The 16,418-nt window shown below is 33.3% G+C and overlaps 1 protein-coding gene across 1 annotated transcript in view; it reads right to left on the reverse strand.

Moving 5' to 3' along the window:
- Positions 1–16,418, reverse strand: part of E23 (ABC transporter G family member E23) — a 139,501-nt gene that overhangs the window by 38,987 nt on the left and 84,096 nt on the right. The window contains exon 2 of the mRNA XM_088271575.1: positions 3,431–3,739. Coding sequence (XP_088127701.1) covers positions 3,431–3,739 — 309 coding nt within the window. The remainder of the gene's footprint in view (positions 1–3,430; positions 3,740–16,418) is intronic.

The following is a 16,418-nucleotide window of genomic DNA, read 5'->3' on the forward strand; positions in this document are numbered from 1 at the left end:
AATACAAATGATGAAAAAATGTCGAATAACATCCGACATGGGACCTAAGAGCAAAAAATCGATGTCGAATAAGATTCGACATTGGACCAGTAAGGGTTAAAGCCTACTTATAACATTAAAATTTGAGTAGTGTGGTTGTTATCTATGTAAATACCCAGATTTCTGCAGTCTTCTTCATCTTTGTTGAGATGTAAATATATTATTCCTACTTTTTTTAGCAAAAATGTTCAACATTTACAGAGATTTAAGTGTAACGTCTCTTCATCAGGACAATCACTACACCAGCATGCAAGCAATACTACACGTCACTACCATAGGCCACAGACTCCGCCCACTCCTTTCATCCTATATAATCCCGACTTATTACTAACTGACTACTGACTAACTTCCTTAGTGCATGTTAGACTTCGACCTTTAGTGCATGTTGTTATTCAAACCTTAAATATTCTTTTCGAGCCCGAGAACACGTTCGACATCTAGCGCGGTCGTCCACGTTATGAATTTCAACGTTTGAGATCTCAGCCCTAATAATAATATATAATTCGCTTGCTTTTGACTAACTACATTCGTAATCTACAAGTAATTGGTTTAAACAAATAAAAACTTGAAGTTGTACTTCAGTAAGGCCGTTTTAATGATAGTTTTCAGCCATTTTGTGAAAATTAATAGTATTAAGATAGACAGATCGAGGCACTAACGAATTGGCAAACATCGCAAGGCCTTGAGACTTCAGTCTGCAGCCTGCGTCTAAATACTTTACGAGATTTATAATCATGGTCAACTAAATGTCACCATTTTTAATGAGAGATGGCTGCAAATTAGGCGTCATTGTGTTTGCTACTACCTAGACGGCTACTAACCAGGCTTGGCCAACCCAAATCGCGACGACAACCTCAAATTTTCCCAAGGGCTACACATACAAGCATTATACAAAAAAAAATATTTATATATATGTATATATATATATATATATATATATATATATATATATATATATATATATATATATATATATATATATATATATATATATAATATATATAAAACCCTTACCGCACCCCAATGGTGCATAAGGCACTGCTTCATATAAACGCAGTGTTATCTCGATCGTTTACACATGAAGGAAAGGTGATCAGCCCTCCACTTCAGGTACCAGTCCAGTGTAATATTGAATAAATATTAGAGTGAAAAAATCACTTATATTTATTAAACCCCCCTGGGAATCGAACCCGGGACCTCCAGAACGGTAGCCGAGCATGCTGACCATTACACTACGGAGGCGGACATATTCAATACTTGAAGTTACTGATTTTACTGAGTTACTGATTTTACACCTTAACTGATTTTCCAGATTTACATTATAAAATATTATTGACGCCCTGTTTTAATTATGATTATATGAATTTTTTTTAAAAAAAGCTTCACAAACGTATGTGGATTCAAAGGCACTAGTAATTTTCTGATCAAAATTTCTTATATTCGGAAATTTTGCTGCTGAAATTGTAATTTTGTAGTTGAAATTGTACAAATTCAACACAAAAAAGTTGTCAAATAAAAAAATAATATTCTTCATCATAATATAAATAATATACCAAAAAATTATCACACGTGACCGCAAGCCACACGCGAAGGCGCCGCGGGTCACAAGTAGAAAAGTAGATCCTCGGGTTGGCCAGACCTGGTCTAAACGAATAACGGAACAGACAGATCCGAGGATCTGTAAGAAGGAAGAAGGATGTGAAGTAGATTATGCTTAAGTATAATAAGCAACTATTCATTTTTAACCATCAGAGTACTGAGAACCGATATATTGACTCTTGAGGTATACTTTGCCAAAAGCATAACCCGTCGATTAACCGACGACAGGCGCCGTAGCGTAATTGGGTAGACCAGGCATGGGGAACCTTTCTATTTCAAAAGGCCACATTCACCTCATTTAACATGAGGCTGCAGTAAAGAAAACTTTGACACCCCCACTATACACTAAATATTTTAAATATATCACTATATAAATTGTTAAAAATGCAATAAAAAAATGGATTTTTTTTTACAAAAATTGGCATCAGTCAAAAGGCCGCACTAAAATAGCCAAAAGGCCGCATGCGGCCTTAAGACCGCAGGTTCCTCATGCCTAGGGTAGACTCTTGACTGCGAAACACGGGTCGCGGGTTCGATTTCCGCCAATTGCAGAATAAATTCACATTTGCGCACCTTATCCTTATTATTAAAAATTCCACGTAAAAGTTTACTCAGATAAATCGCAGAGTCAACATTCAATAATTATAACTAAATTTGTTTATATTTGTTGATGTTTTATTTTTCGGTTGGACTTTAACATTGATAATGACATGATCCACATTGCAGACACCAAAGTGTGGCATCGTTTTGGAGACTTCTTCATCAGAAAAATTCTCAAATTTGAAGAAGTGAATAGGAAGCTGCATCATCTCAAGATTTGAGAATTGCAGAATAAATTGACAGTTACCTCTAAAAGTTGAGGTTTGTGGGTTGTTCCTTTAAAAAAAATGTTCTTCAAGAGAACCCAGACAAGCTGGAAAACCTCCAAAGAGATGGTGTGACAGCTGACAGATCTTTGGATTTATTAGAAGGAAAAAGGAGAAGAAGGTTTTCGCCTTAGTGCCACCATGTAGTCGAAGGTCCACGACGGGAGAAAAGCTCCAAAGTAATGGCGTAAAAGTTCCTAGTCCACTGAACAACAGATCCTCGGATCTGTGTAATAAGGAAGAAGAAGGGATGGTACTTGCCTCATATTGAAAGCTGTCCAACCGCATGCCCAGATCTAATACAGAAGCATCTAGGCTTCCTGACAGATCTGCTCTTGCTAAGCTATTTTTTTTTGGAACCAAGTTGCGAAATTTATTGAAAATGTGAAACAATATATATAATATAAAACCCTTATCCGAACCCTAATGGTGCATAGGGCACCGCTTCACATTATCGCAGTGTTATCTTGATCGTTTACACATAAAGAAAGGTGATCAGCCCTCCGCTTCAGGTACCAGTCCAGGGTAATATTGAATTAATATTACAGTGAAAAAATCACTTACATTTATTTGACCCCCCTGGGAATCGAACCCCGGACCTCCAGAACGGTAGCCGAGCGTGCTGACACTACGGAGGCGGACATATAAAATTACATCCCGATTTTACTGTGAATTTACATTTAAAAGCTTTCAATATACCTGTCACTCCCAATCTAAATATATCCAAGATTGTAAGTCCATCACCAAATTTTTTAGTAGTGCCCCGGTATAGGCAGTGAAAGGTATTAATATTTAGTTCAATTAGTCAGCTAGATCCGATTCCGACTCGACGTTGGCCGGTACACAGACGCCCACATCCCCGACCAGCACAGCAGACAGACACGGAACAGTGCAAAGACATTTACAGAGAATAAACTTGTACTTGCCTCAGCGCCGCCGTGTAGTCGAGAGTCTCCCTCAGCGTCAGGTTGGGGAAGAAGATGTCCTGCTGCAGCACGTAGCAGATATGGCGGCGCCAGCGCTTGCAGAGGCGCTCGCCGTTGAGCGCCACGACGCCGGCTTGCGCGCGCCGCCGGCCCGCGAGCACGTCGAGCAGCGTGGTCTTGCCGCCGCCGCTGGGCCCCAGCACGGCGAGCACGCCGCCCGGGCGCGCCGCGCCGCTCACGCCGCGCAGCACACAGCGCGCGCCGGCCGACGCGCGAACGCCGCGCCACGTCACTACGGCTCCGCAACTCCTGAAAAACAAAACGTCAAACATGAACTAGGTGCAGTCTTCTTCGTGGGTCACAATTTTTAAACCAACTTTGATATATCGTAGTCTTACAGGAGAAAGTGACCAAGTGCATTTTATATAGAACAATTTTATATTTTATATTTTAGTTATTATACAGACCTGAATGATGGAAGTTTAACTTCTGAAACATGTAGTCTATAATAATACTCAAGTGGTAAAAAACGAAGTGTTTTCTTTAATCATTGTAACCTATGTAGGTATTTCAGTTTAGAAGGTACTAAAAATATTGTTGAGAAAGGCGTGTCGTTGTAGTAATATAGTAAATTCAAGTGGATAATGCGTGCATACATTTTTAGGTCAACGACTCATATTAAAATAGTCACGCATAGCTGTTCCTTAATCACCTAGAAATATTAATAACCATTAAATTAATCAACAGAAAAGTCACGAGAAATATCCCATAAAAACTGTCTAACTTAACACACCGCTTCCCCGCAGGGGAAGGCAGAGATAATAGATAATAGATAATAACTCCACACTGTTCTTTTTTTGTAAATAATCCTCGCCTCTTCCATATTTATTCATCTCTTCATATGTACATACCCACCGATTAATTTGATTCCTGACCTGACCACTTTCAAGTATTTGAAATACTTTAACATGCCTACGTTTCCTCGGTCTTCCTCTGCTCCATTTTCAACCACATTCGCCTCATAAGTATAAGTGTTTTTTTCCTCACTCATTCATTCCACGTATCCATACTATCTCTCTATTAATTTAATCAGTAATTCTTATCTGAACCTTGCATTATTTCCTTATATCATACATCATTATGCCACACATTCTTCTGAGAGATCGCATTTCGACTGCATTCAGTCTACTTCTATCCTATTTTTGCCAAATCTATGTTTCAATTCCTTACATCAGAGTTGGCATAAATAAAATTTAAATTTTAAAATTTAAAATTTTTAAAAAAAAATTAATATTTAAAATTTAAAAATTTAAAATTTAAAATTTAAAATTAAATTAAAGTTGGCATAGTAAGAAGTAAAATTACTATGTAAAAGTATTTTTTTATTGCAATATTTTTTTACGAGACCGTTATTACTATCATTTAGAACCTTGAATGCAGTCGAGTCAAAAGTCTACGTAACCGGAGGGCATGTATTACTAGATGTATGGCTGTGATTGCTAATATTACATTACCTTTTGTTGTACTTTCGCATGTAAGTTTTTCGGCTATGCCTAACGAGGTAAAATGTAGATAAATATTCATATAATTCATTCATTTATATAATATATGAATGATATGATAAATAATCATATAATTCGTTCATTTATATTTAAGAAATAATGAAAATAAATTAAGAAGGAAGCGGAGAGTGTATTGCAAGACAAACGATTATGGCGTGCGATCCTTTCTGCCTACCCCTGCAGAGAAATGGCGTGATGGCAGTAGTCTATAATAATAATAAAACCCTTATCCGTACCCCAATGGTGCATAGGGCACTGTGTCATATAAACGCAGTGTTATCTTGATCGTTTACACATGAAGGAAAGGTGATCAGCCCTCCGCTTCAGGTACCAGTCCATGGTAATATTGAATAAATATTACAGTGAAAAAATCACTTATATTTATTTTACCTCCCTTGGGAATCGAACCCGGGACCTCCAGAACGGTAGCCGAGCGTGCTGACCATTACACTACGGAGGCGGACAAGTAGTCTATAGAGAAATATAATATTTAAAGAAAAAAATCGTTTCCGCTGGAATGTAACTAGACAGTTAAAAAGTTCCACATATCAACCGTCAACAATAGTGAATGTATATATAATATGTGCTGTGCATACTAAAATGACTGGGTTAGTATGCTTATTGTATATTGTCGCACGTATTAAACACGAATAACTAAGATTCCTAGAACAAACCACCATGAATTGCCATGAATCAAATATTAAATAAGAAACAAAATGTACCGACTCCATTTCTGAAACTCTATAATTTATTAAACCTTAGAATTCTACTTGATAATTTTTCCATTTTTAAGTCTTATTTACGTATGTTTATGTGTCCGCCTCCATGGTGTAATGGTTAGCGTGTTTAGCTATCGTGCTGGAGGTCCCGGGTTCGAAAGGGGGGGTTGAAAATAAATAAAAGTGATTTTACAATCTAATATTTATTTAAAATTACCCTGGACTGGTTTCTGAAGTGCAGGAGTGATCACCTTGCCGTCATATAAGTAACGATCAAGACAACACTGCATCAATACAATGCAGTACCCTATGCACCATTGGGTGCGGATAAGGGTTAGAAGAATATGTGTGCATGTGTTTGTCAATACTAAGGTATCTATCCCTGAAGAAGACAAGGCGCTTGTCGTAACTGGTTGGAAAAATACTACAAAAATAAAAATGGTTAAAAAACGATGTTAAAGTTTTGTTTATTTTATACCTTTGTATTCATTCAGTCATAAACTAGATGTCCAATAATGGAAGCTGTACAGTGTATAAAGTGATCTCTTAACCCATCCAGTGCCAGGTCATAAACTCTGAGTCGCTCAAAGTTACATATTACCCTTAAAAAATAGATACTTTGTCTATATTCAAATTAAATGGAGATATTATATTCTTTTTTGGCAAAGTACGCATAGTAAAAAGTTCAAGAAGTGGCTTAATATTTATTTATAGTGCATTTTTTTATATTTTTAAACTTTAAAAACGATCTCTTGAAAAATCAAGTTTTTTTTTATGTATGACATTGTTGAAAGGAGTGAGCGATATATATAATAATGTAGATAGAACATATTGTAATATCGCTGCGAATTTATTTATCAAAATGTCAACGAACTCGAAGATAAAAGAATAGGCAGATTTCAATTCCCCATTATCCCTTCGTTTACACTTTTGGAGCTGACATAAATTAAGAATAAAACATATTATAATGCAGGTTAAAAATATTATAATGTAGATAGAAAATAATAAATGTAGATTGAACATATTATAATGTAGATAAAACATATAAAAATGTCACTGCGGGTTTCTTTATCAAAATGTCAACGAACTCGACGATAAAAGAATGCGCACATTTTAATACCCCATTGTGCCTTCGTCTATTACACTTTTGGAGCTTGCGTAAACTAGGCAGCATTGAATGCGCCAGCCCGGCCATAGATACCGCGACAGGAACACACGTCTCTCTCGATATGGCCGCCAAATGACATCAGGATGTCGTGATGCAAATAGTATCCTGTCATTACCTATCTCCCGAGATCTACTTAGCATAATGGTACTCGAGGCTAGGTCGGGTTAGGTAAGGCTGCTGGCGGAATATATCCTAAGGACAACGGCCCTATAAACGTCAGCTTTATGTTGGCAGCACCTTCTGGCCAGGACTGGCCAATGCCAGAGGCAACCTTGAACGCACGAAGGTGCATTGCATTCGTCCGATTAACACATTGTTTACGGTGTGCGCATATATGAGCGTTACGGAAACCTTATGTTGTGGCGGTGTGCACATTTTGGGTGTGTCAGAAACCTTATGATGTGGCTGTGTGTATATCGTAGTCGTACAGGAGAAAGTGACTAACTAACAAAACGTAAAATGTTCAGGAGGGACATTTAAGTCACTTTTGCTTGGCAAGAAAATAAACATCAATGCAGTTAGTCATTTTTACCAAGTCAATATATTATACTTCCATGTTTAAAATCGTATGGGATTTTTTCTGGGAAATATTAAGCTAGTAAGATATCAAATAGTCAATGATCAAGTTTTTGTAAAAAAAATGCACTTGGTCACTTTCTCCTGTATGACTACGATATTTTTGTGCGTTTCAGAATCCTTTCGTTGTGGCGGTGTGCACATTTTAGCGCGTTTCAGGAACCTTATACTTTGGCGGTGTGCACATATTTGTGCATTTCAGAAACCTTATATTATGGCGGTGTGCACATTTTTGTGCGTTTCGGTTACCTTCAACTTCATATACAAAAAAAAAACACGTAACGTCCAATTTCTCGTCATGTTTGCTTTGCGGTGTAGCGGATAGGTGTCACTTTATAATACAAAAATACTATCGATCACTTTTTTACTATCACTCTTTTCTTAAAATCCATTGTAAGACGTCTTTCCATGCATTCCGCAACATTTTCAAACACCGTGAATGATGCCCTAACCTCATCTAACCTAACCACCTCTATATACGAGTTTATCTTTTACCTTTGAGAAATGTTTAGTTCTCGAAACTGGTGGTATTTACATTAATAAACATAAAAGTGGTCTTATACAAATGTTTAATTTTTATATTTGTAGTACCATTTTGCCATTAGGAAACTACTCTCATTTCAAAAAGACAATCAATATTTATTATAAAGTAATACTTGTTAACACTTTTTATTACTATGTACTTGCGAAAGCTGTATGCAGAAATATGCACTCGTCAAATCGAAAGACTTTCCTTTATATGTTTGCCATTGTGGTATGTTAATATGTGGACATGTCATGCATTCTGTAATTCAATTATATTACAATTAATACAAATGAATAAAATAATGTTTCACACTCATTTTGTTACATCGCTCACTCCTTTCAACAACGTCATATACCTAAAAACTTGATTTTTCAGGAGATAGTTTTTAAAGTTTAAAAATATAATAAAATATATTAAAAATTAATATCAAGCCACTTATTGAAGTTTTTACTATGCAACAGATCTTTTTAGGTAAAACCTGAATGTTTTTTCTCCTTTTGAAAAATTTTAAGTACATTTCAAAAAATAATTAAACAATACCTTTTATGATAAAATGTTGTTTCAGGTGAATGAGTTTTCACCCTTTAGTGATAGCAGGTATTAGTACGGCTGTTGCTGTAAGGCCGTAACATTTGAAGAAAAATAAAACCGAACAAATTTTTTTTTTAATATATATATATTTAAAGAATATTATAAAGACTTAAAAATAAATATCAAGCCACATTTTGAACTTTTTATTGTGCAACAGATCTTTTCAGGTAAAACCTGAATGTATTTTCTCCATTTGAAAAATATTCAGTATATTTAAAAAATAATAAAACAAAAGCTATTCTTCAAAATGCAAAAACAACACTTTCTACCCTGTAGCGGGTAATATCAAGTTTAAAATATTCCACTTTTGCTGGGATATAGTACATTTTCTGGGCATTCCAAAAACGCACACAACTGAAAATTGACGAGTTTTGATATATGACGTTATTGAAAGGAGTGAGCGATTTCATGTTTTAGTTTTTTCAATTGTAAAAATTGGTATAAGTATTCGTTACAATATAAATTGGAAACGTTTATTCCACATCTACTCTAGGTTACTAAAATTTCTGAAATGCGAATGCTTAAATGCTCCGCTGGAGTTTCCCTTAGAGACAAAATAAAGAGTTCACGCATTCGTGGAAGACTGGGTGTAACAGACATCAAAAGTAAGGTAGAGGAAAATATGGGTATGGCCACATAGGATACAGAGAACCTGAACATATTGTGAACCAGGCAATCACCATGATTCTTCTTTGAAAGACATCTAGATGAAAACTATAGAATTTATGAATGCTACAGAAAGACAACATGATTCCAAAGCATGACCTATGTGACGTTGTATAGTAGGACCTAAAATCTGAGGTGGATAAGAGAGCTGAACCCAACAGTCTACAGTTAAGTTAAAAGTGTATAATTGATCGGCATGAAACGTAGTAATTTTTTAATAATTCTTTTGTATATAGGATGTTATATACGAATTGTTCTAAAGATGTATTTTTTTATTGTTAGTTTTTGAAAAATATTGAATATCGTCTACTTATGATTCAGGAATATTATTCCAGGGTATATATATATACATATATATATATATATATATATATATATATATATATATATATATATATATATATATATATATATATATATATATATATATATATATATATATATATATATATATATATATATATATATATATGTATATATATATATATATATATATATACCCTTTTATTCCCTTCCTCACACACACATTCCAACTCTTTATTTCTTTTTTTTTATCTCGTAATGTTTCAATAATTTTTATAACATAAATGTGCAATTGTTTAATTGGCTTTATTTTTATTAATGTAAGTATTTTTGTTAATTTAACTATTTTTTTTATTATATACTTATTTGATTTAAAGCTGTCCAATTCCCGAACAAATAAAATAAAATGTCTTCCATCCCGAGCTTCCGAAGCAGGGTTGTGCTGTAAACAAACTCCACTTTTTTCACCAAAAATTCCACATCAGCAAAGTGTGTCGTTCGCGCTCGTTTGTGGCTGGGTGACACTCGCGTTTGACGACGACTGGATAAGACAAATGATTTTAAATCTCTAGAGTCTAGACATTCGTGCACTCATAACAAATCGTTAGAAAACCACGCGATAAGTGATGTGATAAGTCGCGGCCACCTTTGACCGACAAAGGCTTAAACAATAATTTATTGAAATACGATTTTAGAAAGCGTTGCCTGCGTTTAGGTTTCTATTTGGGCCTAACTATTGTACTACAACATTGTATTCGGTTAGAAGGGTCAAAACCTCCGATGTAACGTATAATTATAATCATAACTATCATTTGCAGCAATCAAACATGACGTCATGACGTATTGTTGGCCCTGCTAGAGGCTCCGGAGATTGCGAAATGGCAAACCTTTGTACCTTTGCGTCCCAGTCTCGAATATACGCGGACGAGAGGCGAACTGTGGTCCCTCCAGCATCCAGCAATTATGGTCCATTTATCTCGGCTCGAGTGAAAACGTTCTCACAACAAATTTCGAAATCAAATGTTTATTTCAAAAAAAGAAATCGCCGTTTGCACAAAGTCAATGACTCCGAGCCAAATACGCTCATTGATGGGGCAACGTTGTTGCGACATGTCGAGGTCTAATAAGGGTGTACAGACAACGTTTCCAGCTGATTCGATTATTTCGATCAAACGTAAAACGTAGAACGCAACAGCATCAAAAACAATAAACGTTTTATTTTTTGACATCTCATTAAAGATGAAGAAGAATATGGAAGTCTGGAGATTTATGGGGCTGACAACCGTCATATGAAAATAACTCCTGTAATTGGAGATAATCCAGATTTTGTGAGCAAGTATTTGGACACACTCAAAATGTTGTGAATAAACGTATGTTCAGTAACAACAATTTTAATATTGTTTATTAGTTTGATAGTGTTACAAAAATGTAATGTTTTAATTTATTAACAAGATATTTCTGTTATATATATATATATATATATATATATATATATATATATATATATATATATATATATATATATATATATATATATATATATCTAATTCTAGTTACGCTGCAGTTCTGCAAAAAAGAGACTAAACTCTTGTGCTTGGAGAGGGACTAACACTCAATATTTATTCATTATTATTATCAAACCATATCCGCTCCCTAGATGGAGCGCATGGAGTCCACAAACTGTCTCCAGGCTTTTCTGTCGGCTGCCAGCTCCCTTGCATCCTCCCAAGTCAGATCCGCGTCCCGAAGATCTGACGAGAACTGCCGACGAATTGTCAGCAGGGTCGTCCTGGGCGGCGCGAACCTGATGCCTTGTAAAAGAGGCAAGCTTGATTAAGGCTCTCAGGAGGCATGCGGAGTACATGGCCAAGCCAACTGAATATTTATAGATTGTACTTAATAAAGAATATACCATTGTTTTTTTCTTTATGTCCCTTTTGTGTTTGTGCTATATGTAGCTTTTTTTTAATGTCTCCATATATTATAAAAGGCATTTAGTTTTTTTTAAAGAAGTTTTTTTAAATCTGTTTGTTAAAATCCGTACTTTTATTTTATCTTCTGTTTTTTAAAATCCGTACTTTTATTTTAATAAATCCAAATGAAGATACAGTGCAAAAAAAATAGAAACACATCAACAACAATACATATTTTTCAATCAATATTTTCCACATAATCTTTTTTGTAATTTATTTGATTACTTTGTACTGAAAATATTTAACAATACATAATAGGAAAACACAAAATATATTTTCTTTTTATTACAAAACTTCGCCAACATTCTCAAAAAATCATTTCAAATCCATAACAATGGACACTTATCATATTTTTACACTGTATTTTACTAGATTTATATTAACCAAAAAAAAAAAAAAACTAAAAATATTGGTTTTAATCTAATAATACTGTATTTTACGATTATTGCATCGGGTTTTCACACGGTGACGCAACAAACCAAAAAATGATTTTTTTAAATACAGTAATAATAATAATAATAAAACCCTTACCCGCACCCCAATGGTGCATAGGGCACTGCGTCATATAAACGCAGTGTTATCTTGATCGTTTACACATGAAGGAAAGGTGATCAGCCCTCCGCTTCAAGTACCAGTCCAGGGTAATATTGATTAATTATTACTGTGAAAAAATCACTCATATTTATTTTTACCCCCCCTGGGAATCGAATCCGGGTCCTCCGGAACGGTAGCCGAGCGTGCTGACCATTACACTACGGAGGCGTAATATTCATTAATTAATATTTTATTTATAACCATTTATGACCAGTTATATTTATAAGTTAAATTTTATTTATTACATTAATATGTTATTTATAACCATTTTGGTCTATTTATGTATATAAAACAGGTCTTTGTTTAGATAATCTAGAAAAATTAGAAATTAGTAAGGCAATAAAAAAAGACCCTTCAAAACTATTTTTTTTTACAAATGTCAAATCGTAATAATTTTATTTTTAATGACCTGATGATGGAATAATTTGCCGAAACCGGTAGTTACGAATAAGTGTTTATAAAAGTAGTATTAGACAAAGTAAACGATGAATGATAAGGAGAATTAATATTTAACAAAAAAGATATTTACTTACGCATCAAAAAGATATTTACGCATCAAAAAGATATTTACGCATCAAAAAGAATAATTACGCATCAAAAAGATATTTACGCATCAAAAAGATATTTACGCATCAAAAAGAATATTTACGCATCCCATAAGTGTTATTAACTTTTTATGAAGATTCTAATACTTTTCGTCTTAGCGACTTTTTTTGTGACTAGCAGAATCTGTAGTAGGTTGTTTTTTGCCAGCGGTGAATAAAAACCGGCCTGCGTGCCTGATTTGTTTAAATAAATAGTTTTTTTTAAACAATGAATATGGAAGAAGCGAAGATCGTGTGTGTGTGTGTGTGTGTGTATATATATATATATATATATATATATATATATATATATATATATATATATATATATATATATATATATATATATATATATATATATATATATATATATATATATATATACACACACATGAAAGTTTTATTTATGTAAAATATAGAAATTGTGTTTTATTGATGATATCTTTCCTTCGATGATTTTCTTTTATATCTTAAGTCGGATCTCGTGAACCTCCAATTCAGTAAGTGATCGACTGCACAAGAAGTGTGTCTACTAATTTTTTTTTTAATTTAATATATATATTGAAAAAATGTTTTTAAGTAAAGCAAAGTTGCACTTCGAGGTAGGAATTTAAAATGTTATTTAAAAAATTGCTTTATTTATTATTTAATTCTTGGAATTGTTAACAATTTTTATTGTATTATTCTTGTCATTATTATTGGCTTGAGAGGATCGGGGAACACTTGCTATTACCGATTATTTAAAATACTTGAAGGTGGTCAGATCCGAAGTCGAAAAAATCGTCGAGTTTATCATCTTCCACATTCATTCATGAGCAGATGCATGAACTAACGTGGAAGAGGCGAAGATTTTTTCGAAAAATATATGCTCATCCTTGATCTATACTCCATACAAGTGTAGGTAGGTGTCTGCAAATAAATGTTCACCCTTGCTCTATATTTCATACAAGTGTAGGTAGGTATGTGAATGCTGAAACCTCTTGTAGTGGAGGGTCTGTTGGAAACAGCCAACAGTCCGCCTTCTCCTGAGGAGTTTTATGTTATTTCCACTCAACAATGAGCAAATGCTAAGAAGTTCCTGATTGGCCCACACTAGATTATCCCCCCTGTTTCTAACACAGATTAAAATAATAGTTTTTTTTAAGTTATAAAAAACAAAAATCCGCTTAATGATCTATAAACCTTGGAAATAATAAGCAACGTAAGTAATAAATGCATATTACTCTTAATATTACTAATATTTAAAGCATTTACTTTGTATGTATTATTTCGAGAAATAAAAATACTTTGTGTTCTGATCCACTCACATTTTTATTAACCAACTAGTTTCGGCAACAACCTGTTGCCCTCGGTTGTTTCCGAAACTAGTTGGTTAATAAAAATGTGAGTGGATCAGAACACAAAGTATTTTTATTTCTTGAAATAATATATCAATATGATCCACAAAGTTAATGCTTTCAATATTCAAAACATAATATTGGCGAGTACGGCCAGCAAAGCAAAAATGTATAAGAAACAGACAGTGAAATACAGATTGGTGTGTCTAAATATATATTTTTAAAAGGTTGTTGCCGAAACTAGTTGGTTAATAAAAATGTGAGTGGATCAGAACACAAAGTATTTTTATTTCTCGAAATAATATATCAAGATGATCCACAAAGTTAATGCTTTCAATATTCAAAACATTTACTTTGTGGTTAGTCATTTTCACTTTTTTTTTAAATGTTAATAATATTAGTATGTAACCACTCACCGAGATTTCTATGTCTACCGGTTTCGAGACGTACCCGTCTCCTCGGGTAGTATTGTTTGCATGCTGTGGTAGTGATTGTCCTGACGAAGAGACGGGTGCGTCTCGAAACCGGTAGACATAAAAATCTCGGTGAGTGGTTATATACTAATATTATTAACATTTTTGTAAAAAAAAAAAATACAGCTCCCATCTTTAAAAAAAGGCAAGTAGGTGTCTGTAAAAAAAATTGCTCACCCCTGTCTTTACTCCATACAACTGTAGATAGATACACGTAACATACCTATATTCCTCCAAATCACGTTTTTTGCAAGCCAAACACTGATTTCTATTACATAATAAGGTTTTTATCGTTCAGTCAACTCGAGAAAAAAACACAGATCTAATGCGCAGTGAGTACCTTCAAATTTAAACGTCACAAACACCAATAAGGCAAGGTGATCTTTACATTAAATTATTTCATAACACCTTGTAATTCTGTTCTGTTAATATTTTAATATGTATTATTGCATATATCTAAACTGTGAATCATAAATGTGCTGTTCCAACTTCTCATCATTTGCAAGTATTTATTTATTCATTTATTGGATAATTTACAAATAGTTGTTTTCGTGAGAAATTACCTCAAGACAGCTTTACAATTTACAGTCATCTTAAGAAATTAAAACGACATAACCACACATTTATAATTCACATCAATTTATGAAATGTAAATGTCAAAATAATTAATATAATTTCATTAATTGATTTAGCAGTCACTTTGTGGTAAAATCTATCCATTTTTAATTTTAGTTTAACTTTAAAATCTATCGTGACAGGTGTTTTAAAATGATGCTGAATGCATCGAAACACGTGTCACAATAGATTTTAATAAATAGTGGTATTTACTTAATGAAACTTAAATTAAAAATTATATATGAATACATATATTTTTATGTTTTAAATTACAGTGTAAAATTAAATCAATAAAATATTGTACTGAATCACATTCAATTGATTAATTTTTAAACCAATCATTTTATATTTTAAATACATAATTGAATTAAAAAAAAAAAAATATATATATATATATATATATATATATATATATATATATATATATATATATATATATATATATATATATATATATATATATATATATATATATATTCTTATCAAAGAAATCCTGTGACAGTTTACTAACGAAAAAAAAATGTCAAGAATAACAACCAAACTACTCAACATTTTGAGTGTGTCCAAATACTTGTTCACAAAATCTGGATTATCTCCAATTACAGGAGTTATTTTCATATTATTTTTTGACATCTCATCAAAGATGAAGAAGAATATGGAATTCTGAGCATTTACGGGGCTGACGACCGTCATAGGCTGGTTTAAGCGATCACTTTACACACGTGTAACATTCACGAATTCTACCCATTATTGACAACCACACTACTCAAATTCTTGGAAGTTCTAAATATATGAACCAATTTAGAAACCTTGTTCTTGAATCATTTGAACTTCACTAGAGACATCTATTGGTGAGATGAAAATGTATATTACTTAAACCAGCCTATGACGGTCGTCAGCCCCGTAAATGCCCAGACTTCCATATTCTTCTTCATCTTTGATGAGATGTCAAAAAATAATATCAAACTACTCAAATTTCGGATGTTTTATCAATGCTTTAATTGTAAAGATCTTTTGTATGCTACTTCAGATTGGTGTGGCTTTTTATTCTCTCTACCTACCCCTGCGGAAAAGCGCCTTGATGGTGAGTGTTAGTTAATTTATTTTTTATACGTATTCCAGGATTAACTTTGTTTTTCTTTATATTTTATTTGGCTTAATCAAATTTTTAAATAGGAATTCTTAAAGTCCAATTTATTGAGAATTAAATGTTGTGTTTCATCGTTGTTTTGATCGATCGATTTTTTTTCTACCTTAATTAGCGTTCAAAAGGTTCGTCTATAAATTATTTACGTAAAAAT

Source organism: Brachycentrus maculatus, unplaced genomic scaffold (genome assembly GCF_059751285.1).
Source record: "Brachycentrus maculatus isolate JH-2025_06_01 unplaced genomic scaffold, ASM5975128v1 h1tg000452l, whole genome shotgun sequence".
In the NCBI taxonomy this organism is placed as follows: domain Eukaryota; kingdom Metazoa; phylum Arthropoda; class Insecta; order Trichoptera; family Brachycentridae; genus Brachycentrus; species Brachycentrus maculatus.